This window comes from Aphelocoma coerulescens, chromosome 1A, assembly GCF_041296385.1.
Source record: "Aphelocoma coerulescens isolate FSJ_1873_10779 chromosome 1A, UR_Acoe_1.0, whole genome shotgun sequence".
NCBI classification, from domain to species: Eukaryota; Metazoa; Chordata; class Aves; order Passeriformes; family Corvidae; genus Aphelocoma; species Aphelocoma coerulescens.
The window spans coordinates 52,444,627-52,461,277 of record NC_091014.1 but is presented as its reverse complement, the minus strand read 5'-3'; the positions used below and the strand labels follow the sequence as shown (position 1 = coordinate 52,461,277).

Here is a 16,651-nt window from a genome sequence, read left to right as displayed (position 1 = left end):
GTAGAATAATAGAAAAGTGGGGGGGATAGGAGGTGGAAACACTAAGAATTAAGCTATTACTAAACAAAAATGTAGCATTTTTAAATGAAACATTGATATCAAAACTATCATCTCAACTGAAGCTAAACATTAATTTCCCCTAATTTGCACTTTTTAATTTCACACACATTTACACTCATGGGCACTTAGACCAACAGTCTTTCTATAGCTTGCTGTACAGACTGGATCTGAGGCTTTAGCTGTGATCCCTCCTTGATGGTGATGGAGCAGGCGATGACAGGCCGGGAAACGCCGCATGCCCGGCCCAGGGCTTGCTTGGAGCGCACAAACACGTAAGGGACATTCTTGTCCTCGCAGAGAAGAGGGAGGTGCAGGATGATCTCCAAGGGCTCTGCATCTGCTGCCATTACAATGAACTCTGCTATGCCTCTGTTCAGTGTCTTGGTGGCTGTAAAAGAAACTGGAGAGTCAGTCTAGGTCTTTCTGGAAAGCACATCTAATGTGTAACAGCTTCAGGAGATGTTGAAAGTGGCCTCAGTGGGAAGGAGATCTGGTGCATGGGACATGGGTCCCAAGAGATTACAGAGTTTCTATCCGTAGGGATTGTGGGTTTTTTACAAGTTTGATTAGGTGAAGCCCCAAGCAACTGTGAAGGAAGCCACTCTCTGAGCAGATTGCACAGAGGTACCCTCAAAACCAAATCTTGTATGGTTTTGAACTGGCTAGGCATCTGGTAATCCCACTGCCACACCACTGAAGCATGCATGATTACAAACCGTGCACCAGGAACACAATTTGGGAATCTACAAAAACTGCATATAAATGTTGAAAAGATTACAGCTTAGTTCTGTCCCTGAATATTGTTTAAGCAGGCTTGAAGGAGGAGAAAGGATACACATACCAGCAATAGCCAGATCTATATAAAATGAGTGATTCACAGCTACAAAGAAAAGACAATCTCTACCCATGGCATCTCACAAAATCCTTGTTATGAGTTGTAGCACGCTTTGCAACACACTAGTCTCACCTTCATTGGCTCCCTTGCGTAGTTGCTTATAGTTGCAGGACTGCTGCACAAGATCCAGCAGTGTTTTTGTGAGCTGTGCATCAGCCAGCGGGTAAGCTTTGGGATTCACTTCTGCCTCACTCTAAAGGAAAAAGTAAAGAATATTACAATAGGAGCAAAGGAGGCTTTGTTCCAATCAACACTGCACAGGCATCATGTCCACCACATATATTGATTACTGGAGCTGTGTCACTATAGTCTCATCTGCTCTGCACATATAGAAGAAACACCACTGCGTTTTACTCCTAAAAGGATTCTTCTTGTATCAAAGTAAAACGGAAAAGTAAGAAAGATATGCTTCACATCAAAGTAAAGAGTGTATCTACTCACACATCGACATCCTACAAACCAGCAGCAGTGCACTTACGGGGCAGTCTTCAGGCGTTTTATACCACAAAGACTACACAAAATGAAGTACTTCACATATTAAAAGACTAACAAAAAATTTGAAGTCCCCAGAAGAGCACGTATCAGGGTTATTTCTGCAAACCACAAGTAGTTTATAAACGTTAACATCACCAGCGGGGTGGCACAGCAGCGAGTTCACAAGAAGCGTTAGCGACCGGCGCTGGCAGAGCCGCGGCCTGTCCGCTCCCGGCGCTGCGCGGGGGTGACCGCAGACACCGAGTGCCCCGTTACCGGCTGTCCCCAGGACCGCCAGCCCCCCGGGCCTCCTTGCCCGCAGCCGGCCGCACCCCCGCCCGCCCGCCCGGCCTCCACGTGCTGCCCGCCGCGCAGCCGGGAGGCGGCCTCCCGCTACCCCAAGGCCCTCCGGAGGAAGAGCGACAGCAAAAGGAGAAGGAGAAATAGGAGAAGAAGGAAGAAGAGGAGGAGGAAAATGAGAAGGAGGAGGAGGAAGATGAGGCCGGGGTCCAACGCCACTCACCATGGCCGCGGCGCGGTCGCTGCTGTCGGCCCGAGCGCGCTGTGAGGGAAGAGGCGGGAGCGCTGCCGCGGCCGCCGGAAGGGAGGCGGTCCCGGGGGCGGTCCCGGGGCGGAGCCGCCGTCCTCGCGCGGGGCGGAGCCGCACGGCAGCCCGGGCAGCGGCCGATGGCGGCGGCGGCGGGGCCGTGCGGCGGTCACGGGCTGCGCTGGGCGCTGCCGCTCCGCCCGCCGCTCTGCCTCGCCTGCGCCGTGGAGACCCTGGGCGACGGCAGCGCCTCGGTGGGCAGCGCCTGCCCCGCTGCCCCTTTCCGTGTGCGGCTGGGCCGCGGAGCATCCCCCCACGGGGCCCCCCGCCGGCTGGGCTGCCGCTCTCCTGCGCTCAGTTTGGGGCCGGGGCCCGGCCGGTGTGGCCCTTGGCCAGCCCTGTCCCCTCGGCACCCGGGCCCTGGTGGCCCTTTTCCCCTCAGGGTGGTGGGAGCAGCGCGGAGCTCGGGCCCAAGGCCTAACGGGCTGCTGTGTTTGATCCGTAGCTGGTGCGCAAGAAGCACGTCCTGTCCCGTCTCCAAGATGCCCTGGCCTGGCAGGCGGTGTCAGTCGTCCAGCTGCTGGCACCAGACGAGAGGGTGTGCATGCATTTGATAGGAACTCTATTTGGTAAGAGCTCTGCTGAGGCCTGGTGCAGCAGCAGGGAGGAGGCAGTTACCTTTTGTTGAATACATATGACACTCCCCCACATTTGAAGCAAAAAAAAAAGCAAAAGAATATTGAGGTTCCTGTCTCCATACTTCACCGTTCTGTTAGGTGTGTAATTACTCCCTGCGGAAAACTGTGTGTGGCTGATGTGGAACAGGTTAATTAATTTCCTCATTCCCCAAGGAGCAGGATTGGCATGTTCGTAAAGCTCTTGAAATTTTCCAAAGTGTCTTGATGTATCTGTGAAGTCCTTCTGGAGAATAGGAAGTGCCTGGCATATAACTCTCTGAATGCCCTCCATTCTGGTCTCATGCCTCTGGAGTTATATGAAGATTCATACAGAAATCAAAGTGTGAGCTAAAAAGGTGTTGCAGGACTTAATATCGAATGTGCAAAACACAAATCTGCATAGTGGGGTTTTTCCACACCATCACTTTACATTTGTAGAAGTATCTGTTGCTGTACAGCTAGAACCTTATGCTTTCTGGTGTGTCAGCCTCATAGCAAAACAGTGTTCAGCAGCATGTCAGAAAGTGTCTTTCTGGTAAGTCTCTGTGATCTTGAACATCTCTTACTGATTTCTGTTTGCATAGCAGTACTATGGGAAATGTCTTTGAAACTTTAAAAATGTTGATGGATAAGAAATAATGGTCTAAATGAAGGAATAGTAAGGCAGGAAGGGAAAGGTGGAGGATAGGAGTAAGAGTGCCCTCAAAGTGCAAATATACCAGATTTCTTTAATTCCACAGTCTCATTTGCACAGCAGAGATAATTCTTGTTCTTTGGGGAAACGTAACTTAAAAGACCCTTTCCCTGCCTTGACACACTGAATAGTTCAAACAGTTGATTGCCCATAAATTGTGTTGTGCATGTTTTGGAAGCAGCTTTGTTAGAAACAGAACTTTATGCAGGTTTAGTTCTTCTAATAGCACAAATATTTTTTGAATGTTTTGTGCACACCTAATCCTTCAGAGAAGTGGAAGGAGTGGTGCTTATGGCCAATTCAACCCTACACTGTATGACCCTAACACAAAGTAACCCAGAAGACAGGGATGCTGTGCTTGCATTTCAATGCTCTTGTCTGCTGTAATAATTCTCTGAGAAGAGAATTCTCTTTATGATTGGGTGGTTTGAGGACAGCTTTGGGTTTTACTGTACTTGGTGTAACTCCTAGAGTAGTTGGAATCCCAGTCTAAGCTTGGGGCTACAAACAAGGGCATGTTCATTTTTGATAGAGCTCGGATGAACCAAGGATCATTTGGTGCAAGAGTGTAAGAGGGACCCCCCAAAAGTTTGAGCAGTGCTGTGGAGGAAGTATTAATAGTGAATTCAGGAAAATACATTTGTTTTTTGCAAAGAGAATATTGGAATAAGCACAGCCAGAAGAAAGAGAGGTGGAGTGTGGAGTGTTATGTATGAGGAGGTGGTGAATTTCAGATAAGCCTGCATTTCATGCAGCTGATACTGCAATGTTCACTAATGCCGTATACAAATCTTTTCTAGAGTTACTAAGGATTGGGCAGATGAGGCAGGAAATAAGTAATTTCTTCACCTGTCATAACATTGCTTTAGTTGGTCAAAATTCTGAGACATCGTGGAGTCTTCAGAGGGGAGGTAGTTTGACTGGATATATTGAAACGAGTGATTCAGTGTGGCAACAGTGGGGATCTGAACCATATCCCTGATGCTATAGGTTGGAAGGAGCTGGGAGGTAGAATTTCTCGTCTGCTGGGGTGTAGTAGAGTGAGACAGTGATTTATTTTAATATATACAATCTTATGCTCTCATTGTAAAATTAACTTGTGAAGTGATGCCTTCAGGTTCAATTTAATAGTTTCCATACGATTTGAATCTGGTGTTCCGATTTGGTTTCAGGATTTTCAGTGCTGTGGAGGGAGAAGGCTGTTCATAGTAACTGATAAGAATGGAGGACACAAAGGACAAAACTCACAGCTGGGTTTTGACTTCTGTCATTCCAGGGTGTTGTTTCAGATGGGTAACTGGATACACACAGTGAGATGTGGTGGTGGCAGCAGTTACATATTCCTTGACATAGGTGGAGCCACTGACTTCCAATTACAAAGCACGTAAAATGGCAAGAGAACGGAGTGTCTTATGTCCGTCCCTGTGTCCTGCTTATGGAGGCAACTTTTGCAATACTTCCAGAGAGTATCCACCCTCATCTGACAAAGTCAGGCTGGTGTCGTGTAGTGGGGAAAACAAAACAGTTCTGAAAAGAATTTCAGTTCTTTTTAACAAGAAGGAATTGCAGCACTGATGATCAGAAGCAGGAATGAGTTCCATGACCTGTTGTGGTTTATCTTTTAGGGATGTTGCATTCTGTGGAAGACAGCAGTGCCCTGAACCTATTCGTTGAAGGTGAGAGACAAATGCCACACCTCAATTACTGGCAGTTTGTGACGGGGACAGTCTGTCTTGTCTGATACCTATAGTGAGATGCTCGGCTTCGACACAGCTTCAGTGGGGAAGATAATCTATTTTCTATCCATGCAATGGAAATGAGTGGTCTGCTCCAATATTTGGGGGCAGGGGAGTGTGTGCACATTTAAATATTTAACATTTCTCTCACAGGTTCTGTGTGTGTCATGAATTTAGTATCAGATGGGTAACAGTGCCTCAACTTTGGCATTGTTGGACCTGAGCAAATTGTCAAAGCAAATAGAAATCTATGGGATCTACTGCTTTTTCCTCAGGAGTAGAGGGTATTTGTGATTTAACTGTACAGGCTATAGAGTCCTCTTTGTGAGCAGTCCCTCATTTGAAAACTGAAGGAAACATCTGCAGGGCTGACAAAGGAATCTCTGCAGTCCAGTTAACCTTGGGCACCTCTGCTGAGTCTAGAGATATTAGCAGTACAATGATGCATTTCATGTCCACCCATGAAAGGTAAAAGGAGCTATGATAAACTTCTTCCAGAGGGATTTTAGTTTTCACACACTTGCTTGAAATGGGGTTGAAAAGGGGAGAAGCCTTTCTGTCATGTTACCAGTCTTGAGAGATGGATGCTCTCTAGCAGAGCAATTTTAAATTAGTGTTGCCTAAGCCTTGAACACTTTTAAAGGTTCTGAGAGTTTGGGGCAAGAAAGGGCTATTAAACTGTCTATAAATTGCCTGTCTCAGATATGCTTCTGCTGAGATGCATAGATCTGTAGCTGAAGTAGGTCTAGTATTGCCTTGGGTATACCAAGAAATGGTGAACCCAGAAGTCTCTGGTGTTTCCTTTTAGAATGCTTTCCTAGGATACAAATCAAAAGTGTAGGTTTTCCAAATGAGTCATGCCATGACAGCAAGCTACATCCAAGACAGCCTTACCAAATCCTGTGTAGAAATGTTGTGTGCAGTGTCTCAGTAATGGGACTATTGCCAAAATTTTATCTGCTGAACATTCAGGTGGCCAGTTCTAAAAGTACTGGAAGAGGAACTTTGCTTCCTGCAACTGCCCTGCTGGTATATGTGTGGAGGCACAGGCAGCCTGCCAGCATCAGGCATCTCCCTTGTGATTTTGTTAGAGAAACACCAGGTGATATGTTGCCACTGCCTGGCAAATGTAATATCTTGCTGATTCCTATTATTAGTACAGAGCCGACAGAGCTCTTAAAATTTCAGTGAGCCAAGAATAACAGCACTTACTTGGGGCTGAGGAGGTGAACAGCACCACACTGGTGACTGAGGCCTTGCTTTCTGGTAAGGTGTATGGGATAACTGCAGCAGGGAAGAATGGCTGATAGACTTCACTTACCTTAGGGACAGTAGCAGCTGAAGGAGGAGCTCTAAGTGTGAATCTAAGGATCCTCAGCAGTTTCAGTTTTGATATCTTCTCTGGAAGGATACATTTTTAAAGGCCAGTTTTCATACAGTAGGAAGCCTGGTCTATTCAATTACCAGAATTTTTTATGCTTTTAAGCTAGGTTTTTTTCCTCTTCCCTTCCTGATTCCTTATGTTTACTTGCTGTCCTGAGGCTCAGTTCGTCGCTTGCTGTTCATTTCCATGCATGGTTTGTAGTGCAGCTGAAGCAGGACTGCTGGAATGGTGCCTCAGAGAGCTTGAGCTGGGCTAGCAGAAGTAATAGTGCTGGGAATGCTGCTGTTACCCTGCTCTCTCAGCACTTCTGTGCTCATTTCATTTCTGAGCTCTTTGCTCACTGATCTGCTAAAGCCCCATGGAAGATGGATTGTGAGTGCTCTGGTGTGTGTGTGTTACTGATTCTGTTTCTTCTGCCTAGTTCTGGTGCGGCTTGTTGTGGAGTTGAAGTCAGAGAAGTACTTGTGCTGCATTTTGAATGAAAGTCAGAAGGAGGTCAGTGAAGATGAATTCTTTTCCCCTTCCTTCCAGTCTTTCAGAAATTGAGGAATGAGTGGCCCTGCAAGTCTGGGATGTAGCATCTGCTGCAGTGGGGTCACAGAATCATTGAATGGTTTGGGTTGGAAGGGACCTTAAAAATCATCTAGTTCCAATCCCCCTGGCATGGACAGAGACACCTTCCACTAGACCAGGTTGCTCCAAGCCCCATCTAACCTGACCTTGCAGAGCAAAGTTCCCCTGCTGTGATGTTGGCAGTGTTAGTGCCTACCATGGAGTTTTTATATTGTTCTCATGATGCCTTGCAGCCATATGGCTTCATGATACTCTTACAAAGCTGTGTGGTTTCCTCAGATACTTCTTTTCTTACTTTACTGGTTCAGTTTTATAAGGAGCTTTCCCAACCTGTGCCATGTGCTCTTATTCTCTTCGTTCCTAAGTTTATGATGGTCCCATGGAGTACAAAAAAATGGGAAGTAGCAAAAATGGTGAGAAATTAATCTGGTTCATGTGTTCATGTAAGAGGTGGAAGGGAAAAAGAGGAAAAGGAACAACAAACAAGCAGTTCCTTGAATTAATTTAAAGACATTTTGGAGACTTGGTGTGATATTTGGGGTTTCCCTGTAGTTTATCCTAAGTGATGAAAAGGACAGATCTTTGGAAAAGATCCTGTTCTGGAAAGTTATGCATCACTGAGAACTTGGTGGTTTGGGTGCATTTCTGCCTTTGGACTGTGTCCTCACCAGTGAAACATTTTCCTTCTCTGTCTCCTCTACAGCTGTGCAAAGCAACTACCATGAGAAGCAGCCTGCCCACATTTGCTCTCTTGGGCAAGCTGGCAGATGCCATCCCAGGCTTTGCTGAGATCCTGGTGGTAAAGCACAGTGAGTAATATGTCATGTCCCACTGAAGGGTGGTATTCACAGCCCTAACACACACGCATGCGTGCACTCCCCTGTCCCCCAGACGAATTCATGAAGGTCACACAAGAAGCCTGTCCAGAAGTCAGAGCGGCATTCAAGCCTCCTGGGATCCAGGTCAGAACCTTCATAGCAGGCTTGTTATCATGCTTTTAGCCAGGCAAAAGCAGCCTCTGTGAACTGGGGTTGTGGGTCTGCCTCACAGGCAACATACCTTTAGGTTTTTTTCCTTGATCCGGTCCTTGGGGGTCTGGTGAGCAAGCTGAACTGTTTGTGGAGGGAGCTGGGATGATGGATCTTCATATGGTGAACAGTGAGCTCCGCTAGCTGTTTATTGCTGTACCTCTGCTCAGAGGGACAAATGGTGCTGAGCACATCACCTGATTGTGGCATTCATTAACCTGCATACACCAGTCTGTCCAGTGGGCTTTTGCAAGTTTTCAAGGGAAGGAGGTTGGTGCTTTTAAAGTGTCAGTGAATGTTTGTTGTTCCTGTTCCTCGTACTAGATAATTTGGTGGATCATCTGCTGACGGGCTTGACGTACCCAAATGAGGCTATAAAGGCTGCTGTCTGCTACTTGTATGGCAAGCTGTACTCCTCTCCTGTTGGCACAGAATGGCTCTCAGGACACTTTGAAGAAAGGCTGTGTGGTGTCTTCTTGAATACTCTGGGGTGTGCACAGACAAAGGAGCTGCAGGTTAATTGTTTGGGTAAGACATTGCTGAGAGAATGCAAGGTGCAAGGGTAGGCTCAGAATGAGGAAGAAATCCTTGGCTGGTTTAGATGCTCTGATGTAGGTCGTTCCATAGAGGATCTTTATGCTTCTTGTCCAAAGCCATCAATCCTTTCTGTTACTCCACAGCAATTAAGTGGTCCAGACCTGCTGCTGAGTACCCCCAAGCCCCTGTGTTCCCTCATGCCTTGTATTTGCCCAGCACTGACAAACCTTCAATCTCTTCAGAGCTTGTGCTATGGCCTGATCATCCCTCAAAGTGTCTGAATGCAAATACTGTGCATGTGCAGGTGGGTTTTGTAGAGCAGTGGGATGGACTCTGAAAGATACAGTCTTCAGATGTGGGGCATCATGTTAATTAGATTATAGAGCTAATGTGGAAGTGGCACTTTCTTGCAGTTGTGCTTCCAACTGCATGTTTCAGCTGTTGCTGGGGAGCACAATTTCAGCCTTTCTGACATCACTTGTTTGTAAACCATCCAGGGAATTAATTTTTCTAGTAGGAGGCAAGCAAGAACTGGATTGCTCCTCCGCTCATCTACTCAGCTGCTAGAAATGGATTATGATTCCTTTGACAGTAGAATTCTGTAGCTCAGACGATACCCCTGTGTGAATCTGTACTGATGTGTACTGATGATTTTCATCAATACCTGGAGCAGTGATCTATACTGTTATACTGAGGGAGTTTTTTTGGTGTGTGGGTATCCTTTAGCTGAAGGCAGCCGTTTCTTTAAGGGCCTGTGAAAATAGAAGGGGAAGATAAATGCCTGCTCTCTAGGAAGTGTTCCAGTAAAAATGTCTTGTTGTTTGGGTCACGGACCGCTTGGAGAAGAATGCAGGTCAAGAGCTCTCCCAAGAAACAGTTTAAGGTGTGGTTACTAACAGAAGATAATGCAAGTAGAGGGCTCCTGAGATGCACCCATGTACATATGTGACTCTGAGAAAGAACAGAGAGCAGATCAGACCAGCAAAAAGCATCAGCAACAAGGGGTTGCAATACATGGGGGTCATGGCAGTATCTGGGGACACAGTGAGAAGAAGTTCCCTAATCTGGAGGTGAGGACCTCCAGGAGAGGGGAGGAAGTTTGCGACAAGTCTTAGTCTGTAAATACTCGTGTGTTAATATAATCCTCACTGTGCTCAGTATGGTGCTCATTCTTGCGCCCACTTTTGCAGGTTTGCTGAAGGAGCTGCTGAAATCTGACCATTTTGTATCTATTCTTATGAATAATTCAAAGACAGAGGAGGAGACTGAGAACCCTAACTTTTTAGAAGGGGAAAATCCACTGCCACTTGTTCTCAAAAAGGTGATTGCTGAAGTAGTAGTGAATTGTTGGTACACATAAATAATTTGCTGGTGTGTAATGAATCTTTATCTGAGGCACTGTATATATAAAAAGCAGAGTGTTCTGTTGCCAAGACCAGCAATAGAGGCTGCAGTGAAAAATGGTGATGCTTCTATTGATCCCCTTCATCATTCCTGCATCCTGGAATGGGGAAAATCTTACTCCTGGCCTTAGCTGATTTTACTCACTCACACTTGAGGTCTGATACAGAACATGCAGCACCAGCATGACTAAGCATGGGGGCGGAACTATTACTCATGATCTACTCTGTTGTGGTTCTCATGTGCTTTTTTGAGTGTCCTTGGTTCTGTGTTTTATCTTACCTTAGCAAGTTTAATCTGTGAAATACATGCCAAAAGAGAGATTTTAATTTGTGTTTTAAGTTTTAAAAAGTAGAACAAACTGTTTCCGACTCATAGCTGCATAGCTGACTTCCTTTCTCCTTTTGACTTTTGTTTCCCAACAGCTCTTGTTGACTAGAGATGAGATGTTACAGGCAGCGAGTTCTCACTGTATGGCTGCAGTGCTGGTTCACTCTCCCAGCAGATATGCTCCTGCTTTTATCCATGCAGATGTCCCAGGTGAACAAATGCAGTAGCATCTTATTGTTCATTCCCCAGTATCAAAGCTACCTCTGGGTGTTTGGTTTAGGAATCAGGCTGGCTCCATGAGATCCACTGGTGGCATAATGTGTGTGGTGGCCATTTTATACCATGTGATTTTAGGAGTTGAAAGGGAGAGTATGTTTTCAACTGAAAGTTTAGAAGCAGCTGTCACCAGGCAGAATGGAGTTTCCACAGAGAGAATTTGGCTAAGTCCTTGTGGTCAAGGTCCTTCTTGCAGGACCTTAGACACAAGTCTAAGCAAACTGGGGTTCCATCTCATTCCACTAAATATTGCAAATTTGCTGAGATTTTGGTTTAGGATTTAGCTTTAGAATGAAGCTATGGGAGATGGTTTATTATTGCTCTGTAATCCCAAAAGACAGAAATACTTTCATTATACAAATTCTTTGGGTGATGTAAAAGTCATGAGGAAAAAAAGGTCACTGCATCTGTGGTAAAGCTTGCTTTATGGCTTTTCATTTGTGACAAAGGCTAGACCCACAATTCAGCTCCTTCCTACTGAGTTTGTACTGGGAACATGCCTGCCCATGGGTCTCTGCTCTCCAGTCACCTTATTTTGAAGACTAGCATACCCCTGAACATCTACTCCATTCTCCATTCCTGCCATTTTGTAGTACAGCCATTCTCTCTGTGGCTGTTGCTATGCTTCTTCATTTCCTCCTCCTTCCTCTGCTCTGTTCTAGGAGCAGCTGTGCCATGCTGTGAGCAGCCTGGCTCTTACCAGGGTGACCTTATTTGTGTGTGTGTGTGTGTTTGCAGAGTTCCTCTTTGAGTGTCTCTTGTGTAAAAGTGAAATCCTCATCTGGTCAGTGTACTGCTGCCTGCTCCTCCTGACTGAAGAGCACCTTTTCTTCTCCAAGTGTCACACCGTCTATGGTGAGTCATCAACCTTTCTGACAGAGTGACTGCAGTAATACTTGTGCCTCTAGCTGAATTCCAGTGCTTTACACACAATCACAATTTCCAGTCAGGATGGATAAAGGACTGAAAATGAGTACCTATCAGACATGTTTGTGATGTCCAATGTAGCTTGAATTTACACTGTCGTTGTCCTAATGAGTTTCTGATGAGCATTAATTCATTATAATAATCAGGTATCATGATTGACACTCCCTGAGTTACTATTAAGTATTTTTGTGGACATGCCAAGAGTAGATTTAGAAAGAATGGTTAAATTCCTTTTGTTCTTTTGGGACTTATCTCCAGCAGTGGAGGTTGAGGCATATTATCAGGTCACTGAGTGAACACTCAACAGTTTCGGACAGTTGTTTCTGTCAGTGGCTCAGAAGAATAAGTGTTCAAATCTTTCTTTTTTAAAATAAATTATTTTGCTTCCCTCTGGGAATCTGGAAAGTTAAAAGTGTCTCCGTGACTTCTCTTGAACATACACAGGCATTGAATCTCTGGTGAGAAGTCTCCAAGGTGTCCTGCTGCTGAACAATGTGGAGTTGCACAAACAAGGGCTCCTGCTCTTCACTGAAATACTGAAACGGTAAGGGAATACCCTGTCAGGCTTGCACAGGCAGAGTTTGGTACCCCAAAATGGAGACTGTGGGCCTTTAGCTTTTTAAGATTTTCTTCCAAGACCAGATACCTACACACCTTTAGAGCTTTTGTGTTTGAAAGATGGTGCTGAACAATCACATCTCCTTTATTCTTGCAAAGAAGGGCATGATGGTTGTTTCTGAACCTCCCAGCTTGTCCTGTGTGTGCCTGCATCCACCACTATATCTTCCTCTTCCTGCTTTCTTGCCAGTCTGGGAGGTGAAATCTCTTTTCCGCTGTAGACAGAGCACGAGAGAAGGCCAGGAGGTCCAGGTGTATGTGAGCAGGCCAGCTCCTGCTGAGTGTGCCTCTGTGACAAAACAAAGCATGCAAATTCCATGGCCTCTGGTCTTCTGTCATCATCTGAGCTAAATTCAAACTGCAAAACCAAATTCTAGGCTGAAATATTAATGTCTTCTGTCACTTTTTTCCTCTTGTTTTCTGCTAAGAAATAATATACGCTGGCTTGTTTTTCTTCTGTGCTTCCTGTTCTTGCCTCTATGATCTTGTTCCTATCCTGTCATGCTAGTGACAGAGTCTTGTTTTTGCCACTTAGATCCCCCAAGAGAGCCCTTGAGCAGAATTTTGGAAATGTCATAGTCAATTTTGTAGCAAGTGGCTGGGTAAAAAGGAGGAGAAAAAGCAACAGTGCTAGAACAGTGTGGTGATGCCAGTGTGGGATCTGTCAAAAAGAGAAACCAGGATGTGGGAAACAGTAATTACAGCATTTATGCTTGTAAAACAAAGAGAACACTCTGTGCAGTTACTCTCATTTTCTCACACACCCATTCTGTTTCTCTGAGCTTTGCCTTAGAAATCATGTTTTATTCTCTCATAGTGGGCAAAGGGATCTCGTGCTGGAACCTCTCCTCTTGGTTTTAGCTTGCAGCTGGATTCTCTTTGTAAGTGAGCCACACATTCTGGTAAGGTCCACGCAGGACATACTGCTCCCCTTGGCAGTATGTCAGGAATGTTGGGTAGCTCTCCCTGGAGTGACCCTTGTCTCTCTCAGCATAATCAAAGTGGCAGGCACAGGTTGGGGCCCAAAGATGAGAGGTTGCAGGAAGCTGCAAGAGTGCTGCCCTTCACACTTTCCCCCCAGGCCCTGAAGACATCACAGTGCACCATACTGAAAGTGGGTTTGTGCATCGTGAATGAGTCAGCAATACTCCTCCATCCCTTCCTCCCTGCATGAGTCAGTGAAGACTTTTTTCTTCCTGATGTGTTTTACTTCAGAAGGTCAGTGATTGAAGAAAGGAAATACAGAGGATTAATAGAATTACCTAGTGTAAGTAGAAACAACTTGGAAGTTCAGTGCATCACTTGTGGCTTGGCTCCTGATGCCTGAGTTCCACAAGTCCTTTTCCTTGCCATGCCCACCTCACAGCTTTTTCTCACAGCAGAATGTGAGGTGGCTGCGAAGCTGGGTTCCATCCCACTGAGTGACTAAAAAGAGTGGTTCTTCCTCTGTTCTCTTTTTGCCATGTAACTGGGCTACTAGTGTAATTTCTACTAAAGTTCACTTTGCTTTCCCATTTGTGCATGCAAGCATGTGCTCCTGGCTTGCTTTAGTCAGGCACGACTGTGAAAATTGAATAACAGGGAATACTTTTGGCTCCCAAATCTGGCTCCTGTCATGCTGTGCTGCTTTTCTTGCTTCACTTTGGAGAGACCCTCTGGCAGGCTGTTAGTGCCTCTTGTCTGCATGTAGCGGCCTATCTTCTGTTTGCCCTCCCAACTGTACCTGACTTGCCTGGAGCCAAATGAGCCATTTACACAGCTTTGTCCCTCCATGCTCTCATGCTGAATGCTCAAAGGTATTGGGCCACAGATGACCAAAATGCTCACTGTCGAGAAGGATTGTCAAAACAGTTGGATTGTGTTTATTTTCCTGATTACTTTTCAAGTTTGTGAAGGTTCCTGTCCTGGCATCATCTGGCATTAGAAGTGCCGTAGGACTGCGAGGGAAGCTATTCTCATGTCATTATCTGTATTCTAGGATGGTGATGTTTGTTGTACACTTAAATATATAAGTTGCTTGATGAATTCACAAATACCAGAGCAGATGTCCTGAACATAAAGTCCTAGGCACAGAGATCACTGTATTTTGCAAAGCTTCTTTTCCTGTGCTTTTCATGTCAGTGTTCACTGGAGTAGTCACACAGTTACCCAGGCTGTGGGTGTTTTATCATGGTAGTGCTTCAGACTGGCTGAAGTTCCCTCTTTGTAGCAAACCCTCTACCTGCTCAAGTCTGAGAGTACTTCCTTGTGAGCAGCTGGCTCTCAGTACTGAAAAACATGGCTGCACTTGCATGGCTCATCTGTCCATTTGCTGAAATGACGGAAGGCACTACAGTTACCTAACTCTGACAATGTTCTCCTTGCTTACTTTGTTGTCTCTTTGCAGGCAACCAGTGGAAATCAAATTATTCACAAACCGAGGTGTATGTATAGAAGCCATTGATGTTTTGATGGAGACAGTGAACTGCCCAGTGCTGGAGGTGGTGGTGGAGGCTGTGAAAGCTGTGGCAGCTTTCCTGAGGTAGGCAGGAATGTATTTGCAGGCTTTTCTTCAGATAGATCTGTTGATACTGTCTTGGGCTTTGCAGTTCCCCTGTGGCTGTGTGGGTGAACGTGCTCTGCAGTGGGACTTGTGGCTGAGGCAGGCGTGGGTACAGCAGAGCCAGCTTCCCACCCACCTCAGGAAAGCTGCCAGAGCAATGAAGCTGTGGCAGGCAGCAAGTCATTGCAGCAAGGACCTAGTGTTCCAGGCAGGCTTGTACAGCACCTGCTATGGCTTTGTCACTCTGTGCCCCATCCGGATTGATAAGAGTAATAAGCATAAGACTCTGGACAGTCATATGCTTCCTGACTGTAGTGGGAGCAGACAGAGCACTGAGGGCTCATGCGTGGGTGAAAGCACTATTCAGATAGTTTGACCGTACTATGCTCTGCTGGAGAGAAGTGGCTATGGCATATTCCCATCAGAAGAGCAGTTACTTCTGATGGTGTTGCCTTCCTAGTGGAATGTCCCCAGCAGGGACTGTGCATCTTGTCTTTCTCTTCACTTGTTAAGGAAGGACCATCTGAGCTCCCCTCCAGTCCCATATGAAGAGCTGCAGAAGCTTCTGGAGGCAGTGCTGAAGCGATGTGCTGAGCTTTCCCCACCACAGAGTAGTAAGAGGCCTGCAGTAAGTCAAAAGTTGTTGCTTGTTGGTAGGACTGAGCAGGATGGGGATGATCTTCCTAGGACACTATGTGGATGTTTTATATATGTTCCATCCCTTACTTACATCCCCCATGGCTATTTAGTTCTCTGCTATTTCTTTTGATCCTCTTGCCTCGAAATGGTACCAGACTTTGAAGTAGATGAAGATGGATGCTGGTGAATGTTATCTTTCTAAATCAACAAAGTTTTGTGGGGCACCACTTGAGCATGCTGCTCTCTTTATGTTTTCAGTACTCCAAAATAGTTTGAACTTCCCCTTTGTCAGGCCCCCACCTTGTAGGTTGCATTGGTCAATCTCTTTTTTCAGCAATGAACATTTCTTGTTCTGCATTCAGATCAAGAGTGTCATCGTATATGGACTGTGATCCCTCAGCAAGGGAGTTGTTAGCCACTATTTGACCTATAAATCCTTTCCTGTTCCTGGAATCCATAGTTAGTGTGATGTGCTGTCAGGACCTCTGCACTTCTGAGAAGAGCCCCAGGTACAGATGGCTAGTGAAAAGACAAGGGCTGAGCCTTCTTGCTGTAGGCTTAGAGCCATATAGGTTTAGATCGCATGCCTGTAGTGACGAGAACACCTCAATGCTCAAAGGAGTAGCAGAACTCCAAATTCTTGATGAACTATCTTTAGACCCAAGTTCAGTGGTACCAGATATTGGCCTTCTCTGTCTGAAGAAGGCAGAAGTGCTTTCTGTCCCATAGGCAGGTGTTGGCCAGTCTGTTTGCACACACACAGAGCTAGGTGTCCTTTTCAGAATTAGGAGCTTCACAGGAAGGAAATTAGACAGATAGCGAGGATATCCAGGCTGTGTTTAAAGGGAAAAAAGGGGAAATGGTTATACCTCTGCCAAGGTATCTCAGCATGAAATGGGGAAGGAGTTGTGAACTGCCAGGCACCAGTATGTAGATGTGCCCTCCTCTGGTATTATGGAGACGACCACCACAACAGGTTAAGGCTTAGAGGCAGATTTTGAGTTCCAAGTTGTTCCCAGTTTGGGCAAATGATTAACTCTGACGCTTCAGTTGGCTTCAGGCTTAACTCAGTGGGATGCTGTGTGGGAACAAGAACTAGTACATAGATAGTTGCTTAAAACTCTGAGCCAAAGTAGAAGAACTTCTAAGATTTCATTGCTAAGCAAGGAGAAGAACTATTCTGTGTTGTCTGAAGAGTATTTGGAAGAAAGAAAATTTTTAAAAATGCAAAGTTTTCTCAGAAGGGTTTGAAACTCCATTAGCTGAAATGCTTAAAACTCAGATTAGATCAAGTCATGGTAATACAGACTGTA

At 45.7% G+C, this 16,651-nt stretch overlaps 2 protein-coding genes across 3 annotated transcripts in view; one reads left to right on the top strand and one right to left on the bottom strand.

Moving 5' to 3' along the window:
• Positions 1-185: 185 nt before the first annotated feature.
• SNU13 (small nuclear ribonucleoprotein 13) lies at positions 186-1,955 on the bottom strand. Its single transcript, XM_069003771.1, has 4 exons — positions 1,944-1,955; positions 1,706-1,822; positions 1,028-1,148; positions 186-448 (listed from the first exon to the last, which is right to left on the bottom strand). The coding sequence occupies exons 1-4, from the start codon at positions 1,953-1,955 to the stop codon at positions 186-188; spliced, it is 513 nt and encodes a 170-aa protein (XP_068859872.1).
• Positions 1,956-2,088: 133 nt separating this feature from the next.
• The window catches only part of LOC138103982 (coiled-coil domain-containing protein 134-like), a 46,737-nt gene continuing 32,174 nt past the window's right edge, over positions 2,089-16,651 (top strand). For both annotated transcript variants that reach the window (XM_069002677.1, XM_069002663.1), the window contains exons 1-12: positions 2,089-2,230; positions 2,482-2,605; positions 4,973-5,023; positions 6,889-6,962; positions 7,744-7,849; positions 8,393-8,596; positions 9,796-9,926; positions 10,432-10,546; positions 11,351-11,467; positions 11,984-12,083; positions 14,544-14,678; positions 15,213-15,327. In XM_069002677.1, the coding sequence (XP_068858778.1) occupies positions 2,117-2,230; positions 2,482-2,605; positions 4,973-5,023; positions 6,889-6,962; positions 7,744-7,849; positions 8,393-8,596; positions 9,796-9,926; positions 10,432-10,546; positions 11,351-11,467; positions 11,984-12,083; positions 14,544-14,678; positions 15,213-15,327 (1,386 nt within the window). In that variant the 5' untranslated portion in view covers positions 2,089-2,116. The remainder of the gene's footprint in view (positions 2,231-2,481; positions 2,606-4,972; positions 5,024-6,888; positions 6,963-7,743; positions 7,850-8,392; positions 8,597-9,795; positions 9,927-10,431; positions 10,547-11,350; positions 11,468-11,983; positions 12,084-14,543; positions 14,679-15,212; positions 15,328-16,651) is intronic.